The sequence below is a fragment of the Eulemur rufifrons genome, chromosome 11 (assembly GCF_041146395.1).
Source record: "Eulemur rufifrons isolate Redbay chromosome 11, OSU_ERuf_1, whole genome shotgun sequence".
Taxonomy (NCBI): domain Eukaryota; kingdom Metazoa; phylum Chordata; class Mammalia; order Primates; family Lemuridae; genus Eulemur; species Eulemur rufifrons.
The window spans coordinates 10,184,253-10,201,625 of record NC_090993.1 but is presented as its reverse complement, the minus strand read 5'-3'; the positions used below and the strand labels follow the sequence as shown (position 1 = coordinate 10,201,625).

The window sequence follows — 17,373 nt, the reverse complement described above, 5'->3', positions numbered from 1 at the left end:
ATGCTAGCTAACACTTAAAGAAATGTTTAACCTCTGCAGTGTGCTCTTTTAAAGTAGATAAGTATAAATTAAATTATATATTTCCCCCAAAAGAATATTACACAGTTTTTTCTCCACGCAATTATGGAAGTTATATAGATAGTAACAGGATTATTGAATCATCCATATTAGGAATTTAATTTCCTCTCAAAACCTTATGACGCCAGGGAAAGACACGGTGTAGCACATTGATTAAAATCATGGACACTGGAGCCAGGCTGCTTGGTTTGAAGCCTGGCCTTGTCTCCCGCTAGCCATGTGAACTCGAGCCTCCATTTCCTCATGTAAGAAAAGAGTACAGTCACAGTTTCTACCTTACAGGTTACTTTGTGGATTAAAGAATTTATTTAAAGTGTTTAGAACAATGCCTAGCACATGTAAGTGCTATATAATTGTTAGCTGTGCTTACCAAATTCTGTATGTAACCATGGCATTAACTCTGGTAGTCTTGGCCAAGGATATTTTATGAACACACCAGTGCTTCAATCCAAATTTGCCCACTCAAATTACCTGCTAATGAATTACTTGATGTGTGAAGCACAAAAATGGAAAAATCGGCCGGGCGTGGTAGCTCACGCCTGTAATCCTAGCACTCTGGGAGGCCGAGGCGGGAGGATTGCTCGAGGTCAGGAGTTCGAGACCAGCCTGAGCAAGAGCGAGACCCCCCATCTCTACTGAAAAATAGAAAGGAATGATTTGGACAGCTACAAATGTATATAGAAAAAATTAGCCGGGCATGCTGGTGCATGCCTGTAGTCCCAGCTACTCGGGAGGCTGAGGCAGGAGGATCGCTTGAGCCCAGGAGTTTGAAGTTGCTGTGAGCTAGGCTGACGCCACGGCACTCTAGCCCGGGGAACAAAGTGAGACTCTGTCTCAAAAAAAAAAAAAAAGAATGTGCTTGATGAAGTAGTAAAAATTATTAATTTTATTAAGTCTCAATCCTTGAGCACATCTTTTTAATTATTCTGTGTCACAAAATGGGAAGTATGCATAAGTCACTTCTGCTGTACAACAGTTGTCTTGAGGAAAACAGCTTGTACAACTGTTCAAGTTTTAGCTACTTTTTTCATGCAACTTCATTTTTAGTTGACAAACAACTCAGACAAACCAAGGTTATTCAGACTTGGGTATCTGGCAGACATTGTCTCAGAAGTAAATGAGGTGAGCTGTCACTTCAAGGAAAGCAACTGGCAGTATTCGTCATCACAATAAAATTTGAACTTTGAGAAAAAATTAAAGATTTGGAAAACTTGTATTCCCAACCGTGACAGCTTCCCAATACTTAAAGACTTTTCTGAGATCAGTGGTGATATTAATGAATGAGACTTTGTTTTTTGGTTTTATACAATGAAAACTATTAGTAAACCAGTATTTTCCAAATGACCAGTGCATGATATTCCAAAACGATGCAGGGGGTAAAAGATCCAAACCGCAGGACAAACCAATGGATTTTAACATAGCAAACAATCTGCAGAGTTCATTGAGATGGTGTTAGATTCCATACTGCAACTAACTTTCAAGCCACATTTGTTGAGTTTGAGTATAGTGTCGAAGAGTATTCACAAACATGTTAAAAGGCTTATTAAAATACTGCTCTTTTTTGCAACTATATGAAGAAAATCAAGCCTCACAGAGATATAATTCATAATATCCACAACACTCACAGCAAACTGAATGCAGAAGCAGATGGGAGAATCCAGCCCTTTTAGGCCAAACATTAAAAAGATTTACAAAATTTTAAAACAATGTTACTCTTCTCATTCAGTTTGTTTTAGAAAACGTAGTTATTTCTCATAAAAATTTTTACTCTAATATACAGTGAGTTTACTATTTTTAATTAATGAATATTTTGTAAATTTCTTTTTTAACTTCTAATGTGATACTATACCCACACATCCTCCAAATGAAAGCTTTCTGGGGTAGGTCCTCAATAATTTAAGAGTGTGAAGTGTCCTAAGACCAGAAACTTCGAGAACAACTGCTCTCAATAATACCCTAAACAGTAGATACTTTTGAACAGAATACCCTTTATATACATAAGCGTGTATTAAGGATGACATGTTTCTCTGGATAATGAGATCTGAGAGTACAGATTAGACTATCAATTTTATTCTACATTCATTTAATAAAATAGTACTTTGAGCAACATCACATTAGCCTTTCACCCCTCAGGATTCAGATATGTTAATACAATCTCTCCTTCAGTCTGCCTTGGTTTAGGGCATGCAGTTCCTAAGAGCACTGGAATAATGAAACATAGATGCCGAAAACCAGGAAGGGATAACAACAAGAACGAAAAGCACACGGAGAAGCCCAGGTGAAGCCTCAGCAAGCACTGGGAGTTTTGCTAAGAAGACTCCTCACCTCTCTCTTGTTCAAACAACATTCCCAGATAAAGTCTGTCACCCTCAGAGAAGGAAGAACAAGGCAACTGGAGTCAACCTAGAGGCCGCTGCCTACCCCTTTCTGAAGTGTCTTTGCCCAGGAGGAGGAGGTTTTTAGGGCCTGGCTTTGCAGAAGCCTCCAGGGGGTCCCAGTGCAAGCAAAGGTCAGGCACAGTGCAGACCCACTGGAAAGGGAGCCACCTGATACTGCTATCTAGAGAACTTGCTAGATTTCATCCTGGCTGCAGCCTGAGCCGCTGCCATTCGAGGGCCCACTGGTCAGACGGTGCGTCACCCCTCCTCCCAACGCTGTTTCGCTGTTTCCCACGCCTGGCTCATGAGTGACTATCCAGAGATGAACAAGAAAAAGCAACACACAATTCAGTTACCGTCCGGGTATGAAATAAGAACTGTGAATTATCTGTGGAAGTCACTGGTCTGTGCTTTCCTCACCACCTAATTCTTTGCCCACATTGCCTCAAATCGACTCGCAGTACTCTTTTCTGTGTTTCACAGATCGGCGCATCAAAAACCTACCGCTGGTTCGTGTGGCTGGAATAATTTCTGGAGCAGGGCCGCTAGACCTTTCTCGCTCTACCCGGTTTTGCATTTTCTGTCCTGTCCCCACAAAGACATTTATATAAGGTTGGTTGAACAGAAATGGGACCAAACTAGGGGAGTGGCTTTAGCCTTCTTCACAATAATGTTTTTATTTCCCTCTCCTTCCATTCCCTAATCACCATCTGGCGCACTATAGAGGTGACATCTGAATTGCCACTCCCTATGTTCCTTGGCTAAAAGAAAAGCTCACACACTGGGTTCACAGCAAGCCAAGGATCCAATGCAAGCAAGGCTGTGTCGCATGAAGCAGTTAATCATGCTCCCCAGGCCCCGAGATGCAACTTACCTGCATTTCTTTGTAAAATAAAGCTAAACTGAAAAAACACATTCTCCCTCAAAAGAGAATTACAGGGAAGTCTCAATGAAACAGCCAAGGAATCTTTTCATGTCACGTTTATATATGGAAGAGGCTTTCTCCTCTATTGAAAAGCTAAGAAATAGTCTTAATTGCCGGTTTCATGATCAGAATTAGGAGACATTTTCTGAAAATGGTTTACTTACAAGGTCCTTTGCGGGGTTTCGAACTCGGAAGAAGTACACTACTAAGGTGGTAGGTAAGAGTTCCCAAACAAAAAGCACCACTCCAAATAGCACATAGCCGGCATCTCCCAGCTGGTTCTTCAAATCTGCCTGTGAGAGGGAGAAACGGAGAGTCATTATGCCCAGGGCAGCAGAAAGAAATTTCATAGATTCCTTCTACTGTGAACAGAGAATAATCTCAACACTGTCATTCCTTTCCCCTGAAACGTGCATATTGAAATCAGGTAACAGTGACGGTCCAAACCTGGCAGGGGCGGTATTTAAACCATAAGGGATAGATGATTATCTTCAAAGTACTCAAAGACAGAAATTCCCAATCTCTGATGGTTTAAAACTTCATCCTTCAAAACGGTTCCTTATGTCCAAATGAACTCTCACTTAAATCTAAGCTGATTTTCACCAATCGAACAGTGAGAACATCACATTGCTACCTTCTAAATTCTTGAGAGCAGCATGTAACTTTTACCCCTTCGTCTCATCTCTAGGATAAACGTGTCAGTTTTCAAACTTTTCTTCACATGAACCATATCCTGCTCTTTACTCTTTAAAGCTTTTTGCAGGCTAGCTTGTCTAGAAAACAAATCCCCAGAGGCCAGTGTTCGGCTTCTGCCCAGGGAGACGGCCGAATGGGCTTAGTGAGGCAGCGTTTGCCTTCTCCCTTCAGAACAGATCAAAGCTATTCGAGGAAAGTGCTTGGTGGAGTCTGGACAGCCCTATCAGAAAGGCCAGCACTTCCAAGAAAGATAATGCACCAAAATCAAGCCATCAAGTGCCAATTACCTAAATTTAATCCTTTTGCCTCCTCTATTAAAACATATTTAAAGTACAGTAACCTTAACTACTCATGCCACTCTTCAGAAAGAAGAGTGTTACTGCCCAACTTTGCACCTCCAGTTCATCCGTGCTATGTGTCTCTGTAGTATGTGCTTTTTCCACTGTACACAAAGAACGTGTGCAACTGTGGTCATTTGTTTTGCTTGCTCCGAAGTCATTTTAAAGGCATAAACCTATCTAGGCACAGGTCTAGATAGCCATAAAATAAATATCTCCTAAAAACAAAAGAATTTAAAAAATCGTGATCATATTTTAAATCCACTGTAAGTTCTTAATTGGAACAAAAATTGAAATAATTATTTTGTCAAAACCAAATCTTTGTTGTTTAAGGAACACATTAAACAAATGGGTGTTTCAGTGTCAGAAGATGAAAAAGTTCTAGATGGTCGTCATGGTTACAGAACAGTGACAACATTTAATGCCACTGAACCGTACACTTAAAGATGGTTAAAATAGTAAATGTTATGTATGTTTTACTACAATAAAAAACCAAATCCTCTGTGTATGATGAGTCTCTAATGGATCATTGTTTAAAGTTTAGATTTTTACGTATTTGATTTTCTAAAAGGACGGCATACCCTTAGCAGCGCCTTGCTCCCAACCTTCCCCCATTCTGTATGTGGGGTGTTGGTTTGGGTGAGGGATTCCCGTTGCTATTGTTGCTGTGCTGATCCTTTCTAACCGTGACACCTTACCTGTGCCTCTTGTGAATGTCACCCTGTCCTCACAGGGTTAGCGTATCATGGTCATTTTAGTCTTTCTTGCACTGTCTTAATTCAGCTCAGGTTTTGAGCACTGCCGAGATTTTAGAAGTGGATTTATTTGTAGTTAGGTATTCAATATCTTTCCAGAAAAATAACCTTTGCAAGTCAATCCAACAGGGATCCGATCGCATTAGGGAAGTCATGTTTCCTCGCTACAGTGGCTCGTTTGCATGTCTCTTTTCTGCAGCGGACGGTAAACTCCTACTGGGCGGGGAATGAATCTGTTCATTTTTGTATGAACTTTGTAGCACTTTGCACAGTGCCCGAGACAGAAAAACCCGGTATTTGTCAAATGAGTGAATGCTAGCTCACTCTCATTCATTTTTCTTTTGAGCTTTTGTGAGCATGACATTCCCCTACCTTGGTTTATTTTCTTTACAATTTAAGAATTTATATAATGTATTTTTAAAAAATAGAGTGTCATATTGAGGCCACTGGTATGAGCTTTTACTAAAACTGTAATATCCTTAGTCACTTTTGTCTGTATTTTCTCAAAGGCTGCGTACATGCTCCATTTAAAAAAAAAAACTCTGACAACTTCGTAGTTCTATATATCTTCTGAAACCTAAATACAATTTGGTTAACCTTTGCAAATTTCACTTTGATCATACTATCTTACATTTATATGCAAGTACTTTAAAAAAAAATTTAAGTACTGCTTGACAAGAGCCCAAGAGGTGGAAAGAAGTGTGTATGTGTACATCAGTGTATGTGTGTCCACACACACATGTTATCTCCCAGTTTTCTCAGAAGACACGTGAACAGGAACGAGGCAGATGCTATGATCCCATTTAACAGATGAGGATGCAGACACCACGCAGGGCAGTGACTGCCAAGGTCGCCCAGCTGTTCAGCAGCACAAACAAGGAGCTCGTCCGTCTCCGCCACACACCTGGCCCTCCACACCCTCAGGTTCCTCATGCACAGATTCAACGACCCGTGGATCGAAAATACTCAAAAAACACTTAAAAAAGAGCAATACGACAAAAAATTATACAAATAAAAAATGCCATATGACAACTATTTATATAGCATTCATGTTGTATTAGGTATTATAAATAATCTAGAGATGATTTAAAGTCCATGGGAGGATGTGCGTAGGTTATATGCAAATACTGCACCATTCTGTGTCGGGGCTTGAGAATCTGCAGATTCTGGTGTCCCCGGGGGTTCCCGGAACCAATGCCCGGAGGCCACTGAGGGACAACTGCAGTCCCTGTTCCGGAAACACCGCCCAGCGTCCCCCGCTGACCTGGTCTGACACGTTGTACCAGTCGTAGTCAAAGGAATGGACGTTCTTGTTCTGAGAGAATGACAAGATGAACAGGTTGTAGCAGGCCCGGGAGGTGTAAAGCAGGATCACGGTGACACCGATGGCCGTCACTTGACACACGGAAGAGCCCTGGAAAAGAGGGAGGAGCTGGAGAAATCACCCGACCCCTCCACAAGTGACAGAAGCAAGGCCTGGAGAGGCGAAGTGTCCAGGGCTCGGGTCCCCAGCCCCCCTGCTCACGAGGCTCCCGGGCTCAGGTTCAGAGTCTGTCAATGAAGGGAAACCAGCGGACAGGGCCCATCGGAAGCACTCTGGCCCCACGGCGTATTCGCATAGCTGCCCCTCTTTATGCCTCTGGGGAAACGGAGATTCTAGGTGACAGGCACAGAGTGAAGGAAAATGGGCCAGAAGCTTCCATCCCACGCAGCAGCTGCTGGGTGTGAACCTCAGCTTCGCACCTACTAGCTGTGTGACGTGGGGCGAGCTACTTGACTTCTCTGTGCCTCAGTTTCCTTATCTATAAAGTGGGGATTAAAATACTACCTACTCCCAGAGAGTTGTGAGGATCACATTGGTTTATACGCGTAAACTACTCAAGTGCTTATTAGAAGTGCCTGGGGCCCGGTGTGGTGGCTCACACTTGTAACCCCAGCACTCTGGGAGGCCAAGGTGGGAGAATCACTTGAGGCCAGGAGTTCAAGACCAGCCTGGGACAACAGAGCAAGACCCCGTCTCTACAAAAAAATTAAAACATTAGCTGGGCGTGGTGGCACATGCCTGTAGTCCCAGCTACTCGGGAGGCTGAGGCAGGAGGATCGCTTGAGCCCAGGAGTTCAAGGTTGCCGTGAGCTATGATCACAGCCATTGCGCTCCAGTCTGAGTGACAGAGCGAGAACCTGTTTCCAAAAAAAAAGCGTATGGAGCACAGTCCACACTAGATACGTGTTTGCTACTAATGTTATTAGTACAATCAATGCTACTCACTCCTTAATGCAGGTTAAATCACTGTATCTATAAATCAGAGACTCAGCTCTCTGCCAGGGATGCTGCGCACACCAACGCACTTTAAGCCATCAGGAATGGAACTATCTCGCACGCAAGGTTCAGCGAACTACATTCCCCCGTGTCGTGGCCACCACAGTATGGCTAATGGTTGGTAGGAGGTCAGGTGCGAAAGAGCTTCGCCGTGTCCTGTTTGCAAACCAGCAAACTACTGTCAGAACAAGTTTCACGGGAGGGATCTCGACCACATTTCTGCCCTACCTTGGACTCCAAGTAGATGTTGGCCAAGGACATCTTGGAGATTTTGTAGAGACAGATGGAGAGAGAGACGGCGCACAGCACGAAGAGCGTGTCGTTAATGGCCACTCGCACGGAGACGATGACTTTCCTCTCCCAATTGCCCGTCTTCACCAGCACGGCACAGGTTAAATTCACCAACAGGAACACGAGGCTGATGAAGAGCGAGGCCAGGTAGAGCGGCAACCTGGAAAGCACGAGAGGGAGTCAGGTGCCGTGCCCCGCACACCGGCTGCGCTCCCTCGTCACCCTAGGAGGACACTGCGACAGGTTTTGGTGAACCGCCGCCCGCAGATGCACCAAAGGTAACAAGATTTAAGAGCCTGGACCGTGGCAGGAGACAGTCCCGGATTTGAACTACAAGCTGGCCACAAACTGTGCCCCTGGAAGGTCCCCTGTCGTGGTCTACGGGAGGTTGTAAGGACAGAACTCGCACGTGTTGGCCGGCGTGAGCACGCCGTGGATGTCCCCCGCTCACAGGGACACGCAGGAGTGCAGCGCGCCAGCCCGCAGTCAGGGCTGCACGCGCGTCTCCCGGTCCTGCGCTGGCAGAGCGAGACTGGGACAACGTGCAGCCTCTTTGAGCCTCAGCTGCATCACCTGGAAATGGGAGTAATTAATACGCGCCTCGCAGGCTGCTGGGGAGACATCTATTTGCACAGTGAGATAACATGTGTCTAGTGTATTTCATACCCAAAAAGTCACTACTGGAGTCCAGGAGCGTTCACCATCGGGTGGGGCTGTCACTGTGATTGAAACCTGCTGCAGCGACTGCCCCATGGCAGAGCAGGTAACAAACTGTCCATTTGCCCGGCCACATTTTTTTTTTTTTTCTGAGACAGAGTCTTGCTCTGTCGCCTGGGCTAGAGTGAGTGCCGTGGCGTCAGCCTAGCCCACAGCAACCTCAATCAAACTCCTGGGCTCAGGCGATCCTCCTGCCTCAGCCTTTCAAGTAGCTGGGACTACAGGCATGCACCACCATGCCCGGCTAATTTTTTTCTATATATATAATTTTAGCTGCCCAGATAATTTCTTTCTATTTTTAGTAGAGATGGGGTCTCGTTCTTGCTCAGGCTGGTCTTGAACTCCTGACCCCGAGCGATCCTCCAGCCTCGCCTCCCAGAGTGTTAGGATTACAGGCGTGAGCCACCCCACCTGGCCCCCCGGCCACTTTTAACCAGCAGCTTCCCAGAGCTACGCGCTTCCTAAGTGACCCGTGTAAGGGCCATATACAGATGTCTCAGATATATTCACACTAAAATGGGCAGTTTCTCTCTGTGACGGTCCATATCATAGTCACTCCAGGTAGACGCCGTGCAGGGGACATCCAAATAAGGACCGGCCTCATTTGGCTCCAGAACAGACTGGTTTCATTGGAATGTTTCTGCAATTCAAGTCTGGGAGCAGAAAACCAGGAAGGGAAAGTTCTTTTGAAGCTAGAAAGTGATGGTGTCTTCAAAAGCCACCCTGGACTGGGACGCAGGAAACCCGGATTCCAGCCCCAACCTGACATGCAACTGACGACGGAGGTTAGACAGGAGAGGGACAGGAAGGAAGAGGAGAGAGAGACAGGCGGGGAGAGGGAAAGAGAGAAAGGCAGGCCAAGGTCACTGTCCGGCTGCAGCTGCACTTCCTGCCCTCAGATGCCAGTGTGACACAACCCTCTGCTCACTCAAGCTAGCTGGGATGGGATTTTGTGCCTTGCAACGAATAATTTACTACCCACTGGCAAAGTCTCTCGTGCAATTTTCAGAGCCCACATCCTACCAAAGGAACTTAACTTTGCCTACCTGGCTCCTGCTCACCCTTTAGCTTAGTTCACGCAGCACCCTGCAAAGGTTTTGCTGCCTCTCCCTACACACATGCCCACACGCACACACACGCACACGCATGCACACACACGCACACGCATGCACACGCACGCGCACACACACACATGCACACACGTGCACACACACATGCACACACGTGCACACACACACACGCACACCAGGCTTCTCAGACATCTGCTTTCCTGGCTCCCTGCACGTTCACTTCGCAGACTTATCACAGTTTAGGCGGGCGACGGTCTGGTCAATGCTGCTGCCCCGCCCCCACCCCCGACGGTAAGGTGCAGGAAGACGGAGCCTGTGGCGCCGCTTCGGCCCCTCTCTCTGCACCGCAGGGGCAGGGGCTCCGTGAGCAGGTATGAAGAGGGAGGGAAGGAGGAAGGAAGGGGTCGGTCCAAAAAGCGTGGCCTTAGACACCTGGACAAGGGCCGCCCTTTCATTTCCCACGACCGCTCTCCACACCACCTGCTAGACCTTCCCCTGGCTGGCGGGGACACAACCTAACCTGGAGGAAGGACACTTTCCAGGCAGGGCGGAAGGTCTGCAGGCGCCTCCCCGCACAGCCCCGTGCTGGGGGCTGGTCAGCGTGTGCGGAGAATGAGGTGGAGGAGTTCAAGACCAGCCTGAGCAAGTGCGAGACCCCGTCTCTACTAAAAAAATAGAAAGAAATTAGCTGGACAATTAAAAATATATAGAAAAAATTAGCCGGGCATAGTGGCGCATGCCTGTAGTCCCAGCTACTCGGGAGGCTGAGGCAGGAGGATCGCTTGAGCCCAGGAGTTTGAGGTTGCTGTGAGCTAGGCTGATGCCATGGCACTCTAGCCTGGGCAAGAGAGTGAGACTCTGTCTCAAAAAAAAAGAAAAAAAAAAAGGTCAAACTCGGATTTTGACTGTGCAATGAGGTTGGTGGCCCCAACCCCTGTGTTGTTTGGGGGTCAACTATATAATTAAATTGTGGATGTAAATTTTTATTCTTCTTTCTTCATTATGGAAGCCATGCAAGACCGCCAGCGGACACTGGGGAAGTACCAAAGGATAAAGGCAAGGAACCCGCCACAACACCCCATCCAGCATGGCACTACTGCAGGTAGTGGGGTGTGGCTCCCTGCTCTCCTTTTTCCCTCTTCGCTTCTGCACCACGTCATCAGCCTCCGCTCCACCCTCTCTTCCTTCCCTCATCTGCCCAGCGTGACACAGAGGCTGTGAGACGCAGAGAGAGCTGCGACATCATGAGCGCCTGTGGGCCACTCTGAACTGCAGTCTCCTCATCTCTCCAGTAGAGATGTGACTCCGTTCTTGCCTCAAAGAGCTCTTGGGAGAATTCAAGGGGACCCACACCTTGCTTCTCTGCTTTCTTTTCTCTCCTGTCCTCAACCTTCAGTGCCTCCGTGTTTCACCCTGGCCTCTCCTTTGTTCAACAACTTCTAGAAAAAGCCTTCACCTCCGCCCATCACCACGCAGAGCCCTCATAAATGGGCTCCCGCTCATCCCCCTGCTGACTGGGTCCTCCCAGGCCCCACGACCTCCTCACTAGCCTCAAAGGGTCTCTCTTGGCCTCCGTCCTTCCCAATCTTCCTGGGGCCCACCGCCTTGTCCCTGGATGACCCCGGTTCCTCTTTCTCCTCCTCTTTCTCCCAAGGAAGGACGTCCTGGGCTCTCTGCTCCACACTCTCTTCCCTGGGACACAGGCTCGCTCCTCCAGCTTCTCCCACGACTTCCGTACAGCCAAGTTCCGAGATCTCTGGTCCAAGGCCACCACCCCCGCTGCGAGCCCCAGACTCAGCTCCCAACGTCCCTGCTCTAACACGTCTCTCAGCGCTCCTGTCTCCGTTAAAGGCACCATCACTTTTCACAGACTCCTAAAAGTCACCTTGGATTCCACCCCGACCCCTGCCGTCAAAGTCAACAGGTTCTGCCCGCCCACTCTCCCGTCTGGGCCTCCCACGGCAGCCTCACGACACCGGCGACACCGCCTCGCGCCTCTGGCCAGAACTAGTGTACAGTCCCCGTTCACCTCCACCCCAAACCCCGGCCTCGCACCTCCAATCCACAGGTGGATGCGTCTATGGAACCCCACATGCTAATTAAGCCGGTCTACCCCATGTCCCCAGACCCAGCCCTGCGTCCCCAGCTCCCTGTCTCACGCAAGCTGACGTCTCTGCCTGAAACCTTCCTGCCCCTCGATTTCTTTCAAATCCTATTCTCTGAGCCTTTAGGAGGCCTCCCTTGGCCTCCCAAACGAAAGTCTGTGATTATCTTAAAGAAGCAGGCTATGCTGGGAGATTGGAGACAATATGGAAAAAAATACGTATGATCTAACATTAGGTTAAAAAGTCAAGATGCAGGATTGTACCTAAACCTCAACTTTGTCTTAGGAAATGTACATAAAACCTGCAATGGAACACATCTTCCAATCTCCTTAGGGCTGAAGGGGATTTATATTGGGAGGAAGAGGAGTTCAGTAGATTTATTTTTTTTTCACATATCTATAGTCCCAAAACTTCATGTTCCATTTTATAATTTTTTTCCCAAATAAGCCTGTATCCCTTTCATACAGTGAAATTACCTTGCAAGTCTAACCTTTTCCCCGCAGACCTTCAGCTGTGGTAGAAGGGGAGAGATCTGGAGGTGTGGACAGTGAGTTTTAAAGAGGGGGCCAGAGTAGACGGTACCCAAACAGTATGTTGCCCTAGGAACAGAGTTTTGTACGTTGCCCCAAAACTACCTCTGTTCGACCCAAGCCATAGGGTCAGGACAAACAGCTCATCCTGGCATGAGGACAGGAAAGACAAAAGGAAAAGCAAATAGCATGACCCGGTGTCTGGGAAGAAGACAGGGCTTGTGGGATTGGAGGGCCAGCGCCCTGGTCACCAAGTGCAGAGACAGATGAGTCTTCAAGGCAGCCCGCAGAGAAGGGAGGCGGGACGTGCGTGCTGCCCGCTCCCCAATACCACAGTACTTTAGTGTCTATTGCAAAGGTTGTTTAAGTTTCTTAAAGAACGGGAATAGCAAATCCTGGCTTATGACATGTTTTTTGTTTATTAAAACAAAAAGTCAAAGATGGAGGGCCAACAGTTGAAAATGTTTCAAACCAAAGTCCTCTCGAGCACTCGCATGCCCAGTGTTCTCATTTCCCAACCCAAAGAGATGAAAATACATAGACTGCAGGAAGAGAAAAACACGAATCAACCTGGTACCCACTCCAGCAAAACTGCAAGCTAGCTGATGTGGGAGGGGAAGGGGAGCTTTAAGTGGAAAAAAAAACTAAAGGGATTCTTGGCTGGGCTGGATAGAAATTATATCCAAAACCAATGCATTGCTACAGGAATAGCTTGGGGTGAAAAGTTTCAACTAGTTCTACACCAATGGCTTGGGTTGCATTTCAAAGGAGTCATGATTACATTGGGGAAGTCAGTCTATTTAGAAGCCAGCATTACCAACACATCTCAAGGGATAAATCGTGGCCTGAGATGTTTCTAAGTGGCATCTGGTTTAAGAGAAACGGGTAGTTAAACAGATGAGATTACAGATGTGCCTACACATGAATAAATTCCTAGGATTTCTTTCTACTCGGCAATGAAATTATCAGGCCTGAGTTAACAGGTTTCTCCCCCTGCTTCAAGAACTTTCTACCCTCTCTGGTCCAAACATCTCACTTTTTTTTTTTTTCTTCCCAGCCTCCAGAACTGCGAGAACCATTTCACTTTTAACATCTGGATCTAACTGCAGTTCTCCCCATCGTCTGCCTTCGTCTCTGCAAATCCCCTCCCAATAAAAACAGCCCTATCAGCCCCGCGTGTCTCCGGGGTGTGCTCTGCTTCGAAGAGCGAGCAGGGACTGTCTCCACGCATACGTCTTCCCACCTGCAGACCCCAGGGGCTCAAAACTTTGTAAACCATTTTCTTTCTGACCAGTGCTTTCACATTCCACCTTCTAGAAGACACCCAATGACCCCAGCCCTCAACCATTTTCAAGATGACATCAGTTCCACGATCCCATCGGTGTGTTCTCCTATCACCCCCATCTTCACTCATACTTTGACCTGTGTTCTGGCTGAGGGGATGGGAGGCAAAGATTATGGATGCAGAAGAAAGGTTTGCTACCCGAGAAGACAGGGAATTGTCTACTTGGATTTACTACAGGTTGAACATCCCAAATCTGAAATGCTCTAAAATCTGCAACTTTTTGAGCACCAACATGATGTCACAACTAGAAGAGTCCACACCTGAAATGTAGGTGATGGGCCACAGTCAAAACTTTTGTTTCATGCACAAAATTATTTCAAGTATCATATAAAATCACCTTCAAGCCACGTGTATAAGATATACATGAAACCTACATAAATTTTGTATTTAACCTTGGGTCCCATCCCCCAAAACATCTCATTGTGTTATGTTAATATTCCAAAAATCAGAAAAAAAATCTGAAATCTGAAACACTTCTCTGATTTAGGATTAGACATACTCAACCTGTACTTTAAATTGCCTTCCTTAGGATCAGCATCATTTCATAGTGGACGCCGAAGTTCCATCCCATAGTCCGGTGGAAACAAGAACTGAACTACCCAAAAAGCAGGGAAGGGAGGTAGCAAGATTGGGTGAAAAATAAACCAAAGCACAGGACGACGAATCTCAGGACTTGTATCCTGGCCTGAGCACCATTGCTTAACTTTCTGAAGTTCAGAGAAGCTTTCTGAACTTGTTTCCTTGGCTATAAACTGGCGATTAAAATATTGCACTTTCAGAATTTTAACGAAAAAGTCTTTATAAATTTTCACGTGTACGTATTATATATTTTAAAGTAACAAATTTTTTTCATTTTAACTTAAAAAGGTAACTGGCCAGAGGTGCCTTTCCAGAAACATCTGCCCGCGGCCGTGGTGTTCTCCTGGGCAGGCACACGAGAGCACCCAGACTCACGCTGCGCCACCTCACCCCTTCTGGAGGCCTTTCCCCTTCCCCGCTCTAGGCAAATCTGACCATTGGTGAAGCCACTGGTTCTAGGCTTTTGGGAAGTCACAGACCTCGTTGAAAATCTGGGGAAAACTATGAACCCCCTCCATAGAAAAAGCACGCAAATGCACCTCTTCACACAAATTTGGCACAGAACTTGAGAGGTTCCCTTCCAGATTACAAGCCTCTCCTGTACACCCCACCTGGCATGAGGCCCTCTTCTTCCACGCAATGTCCACGAGTCCCCCAGCCCACAGTGGCCCCGGCAGAGATGGTCCCTGCTGTCGGCATGTTGCACACACTGCTTTGCCCGATTCTGGAAGCTTCGGTGTTGAGACATCTTTACAAACAGAGTGTATATATCTCAACGACGCGTCTTCCTTGTGGTGCCCGAGTACCGAATGGTCAGAACTCCAGATGGATACCCGGCAAGCGGCTGTGTAGCAAGTCATGGCCACTGTACAGTGGGTGCTGAAGTTCTACAAACTTCTAGAAGTTCTGAAGTTCAGCAGGCAGCGACAAGGGGGCTCAGGTCACGAGGAGGGGAGCCAGGTACTCCCAGAGCTGCACGTGCAGCCAGAGCGGGGGATGGGGAGGGAGGAGCCCCAGGCATCTTCAGGGCCCCGTTTCCTTCTGCTGAGGCCCTTCGCTTCTCAGGTGCCTTGGAAAGGTCTAGAAGCAACACAGCACACATCTACTCTATTCCTGACTATTTCCTCTGGGGTTAAGAGAGGCACCAGCCTCTTGATTCTCAACAGGGTAAGCAGGCTGCAGGAGCCAGGGAGCCGAGTCCCACGGGCGACAGATGTGACGCCTGTGGGCAGTGAGCAAGCAGCGCCACACCTAGTGGCTCGCAGAGGAGCAGCGTGTGCAAAGCCCAGGTGCGGCGACAGGTTTCACGTCTGCGCGCTTTGACCTGCGATCACGGAGAGGAAGCCCCGGGTACTTACCGGTACTTGAGCAATTCTGGAGAATACTTTGACTTGGCTTTGAAAATCACCTGCAAAGACAGAAGAACATGGCAGGTTGGGGGTGTGGCACGCTGACCCCGACCAACGGATGCCACCCCTCGGGGTTCCTCCTTCCCTTTATACCCAGGTGCTGGGGCTCGTCGTCCGAGAGCGAGGTCTAGGTTTTGTGACAATGTTTGTTATGCCAAATGCTTTTTTATGCCGTGCACACAATTTTAAAAGGAAGATATTTAAAAATAGTTAAAATGGTTAAAAAACAAAAATAAAGGTGTTACTCGTCTACTCCTGCCAAGTATTTCTCTTAAGATTTTTATTTAAGACAAACAGTCCACCCTCTTTTATTAGAATTTTTGCTAGCACCAAATTAACACTGTTGAATATAAGTGTCCGCAGGCTTCAAATTTTGCAGTATGTTTAAAATTATAAAACGTCTTTGGACCATGGAAGTATCCAACTGGGCTGTTTTCTATAAGAGAATCATTGCAGACTGGAATTTCTCAAGCTCTTTAGAAGCCCACACAACTGCTGAAATTCCCACGCACGGCGAGCGCGGAGCCTGGCCCCTGAGAAGGCAAAGAGGAGACAGAAAGCAGGTGTTGGCCAGGTGCGGTGGCTCACGCCTGTAATCCCAGTGCTCTGGGAGGTCAAGGAGGGAGGATTGCTCGAGGCCAGGAGTTTGAGACCAGCCTGGGCAATACAGCAAGATCCCATCTCTACAAAATATTCTATAATTAGCCGGGCATGGTGGCACATGTCTATAGTCCCAGCTACTCAGGAAGCTGAGGCAGGAGGATCGCTTGAGCCCAGGAGTTTGAGGTTGCTGTGAGCTAGGCTGATGCCACGGCACTCTAGCCCGGGCAACAGGGTGAGACTCTGTCTCAAAAAAATAAATAAATAAATAAAATAAAAAAATTAAAAAAAGAAACAAGGTGGGGGTGATGTGCGTGGCGGGTATGTTCATTAGCCTCGCTGTGGGAATCGTTCCACTGTGTGTACGTATGTCAAGGCAGCACACTGCACAATGTGAATACATATAATTTTTACTTGTCAACTATACCTCAACAAAGCTGGGGGGAGAAAAGTAAGACCCACATTCCTTACTTCCCAAGCAACCAGTTCCCCGTGGAGCGCCTGCACGCCCTCGACCTCCAGGCCTTTCCTCCTGTGGCCCCCTGAGGCCCAGCCCCTCCAACACACATCCCTCCTGGACCCCTCGCCCTCGTCAGCGTCCCCGTCACGCTGGCTTGTCCCCTCCTCTCAGCTCTCTCTGCACACGGCACTGCTCTTGGGATCTGCCCAAGGGACAGAAACCTATCGCCGAGTGCCAAGAGGAGCGTGAGCTTTGGTTCTGGTGGGGGAGGGGACAGGCAGCTCTGAGCCCCACGGGGACACTCGAAGGGTTAGATACAGTTGCTCCCTCGTCTGACGAGAAAGCAGGAGGACATCCATTTGCTGGACGGGAGGGAGATTTGAAAGTAACCCCAGGAAAGCCGTCAGCAGGTTTCACAAGGCGGGGACCCACGCGTGACGCCGCAGGCCAGTTCCCAGAATACCCAGGCAATGGGAGGAGCCATTTCCCCTCGGGAACCTTCTAGAAGGCATTTTTCTGAGGCCCTACAGTGGTCATTCTTGGACTTGTATGTGCAGAAGAATCACTCGGGGAACTTGTGAAAAACACAAATCCCAGCTCTCCCGCACCCCCCCCCCAGAGATTCCAATCCAGCGGGTCCAGGGCCGGGCCCAGGAATCTGCATCATAAAAGACCCCCCTGCATTTAGTAAGTCCCCCCGGGGTGATTCCAACGCCGCCAGCCCAAGGACCAGCGCCTGAGAAATACTGATCTAAAGAGAACAACATTGCCTGACCT

The 17,373-nt window shown here is 47.6% G+C and overlaps 1 protein-coding gene across 1 annotated transcript in view; it reads right to left on the bottom strand.

Annotated features, from left to right (window-relative positions):
- The window catches only part of GPR137B (G protein-coupled receptor 137B), a 42,026-nt gene that overhangs the window by 7,286 nt on the left and 17,367 nt on the right, over positions 1-17,373 (bottom strand). The window contains exons 2-5 of the mRNA XM_069484707.1: positions 15,486-15,535; positions 7,719-7,941; positions 6,435-6,584; positions 3,546-3,674 (exon numbers count right to left, since the gene is read on the bottom strand). Of these exons, the coding sequence (XP_069340808.1) occupies positions 3,546-3,674; positions 6,435-6,584; positions 7,719-7,941; positions 15,486-15,535 (552 nt within the window). The remainder of the gene's footprint in view (positions 1-3,545; positions 3,675-6,434; positions 6,585-7,718; positions 7,942-15,485; positions 15,536-17,373) is intronic.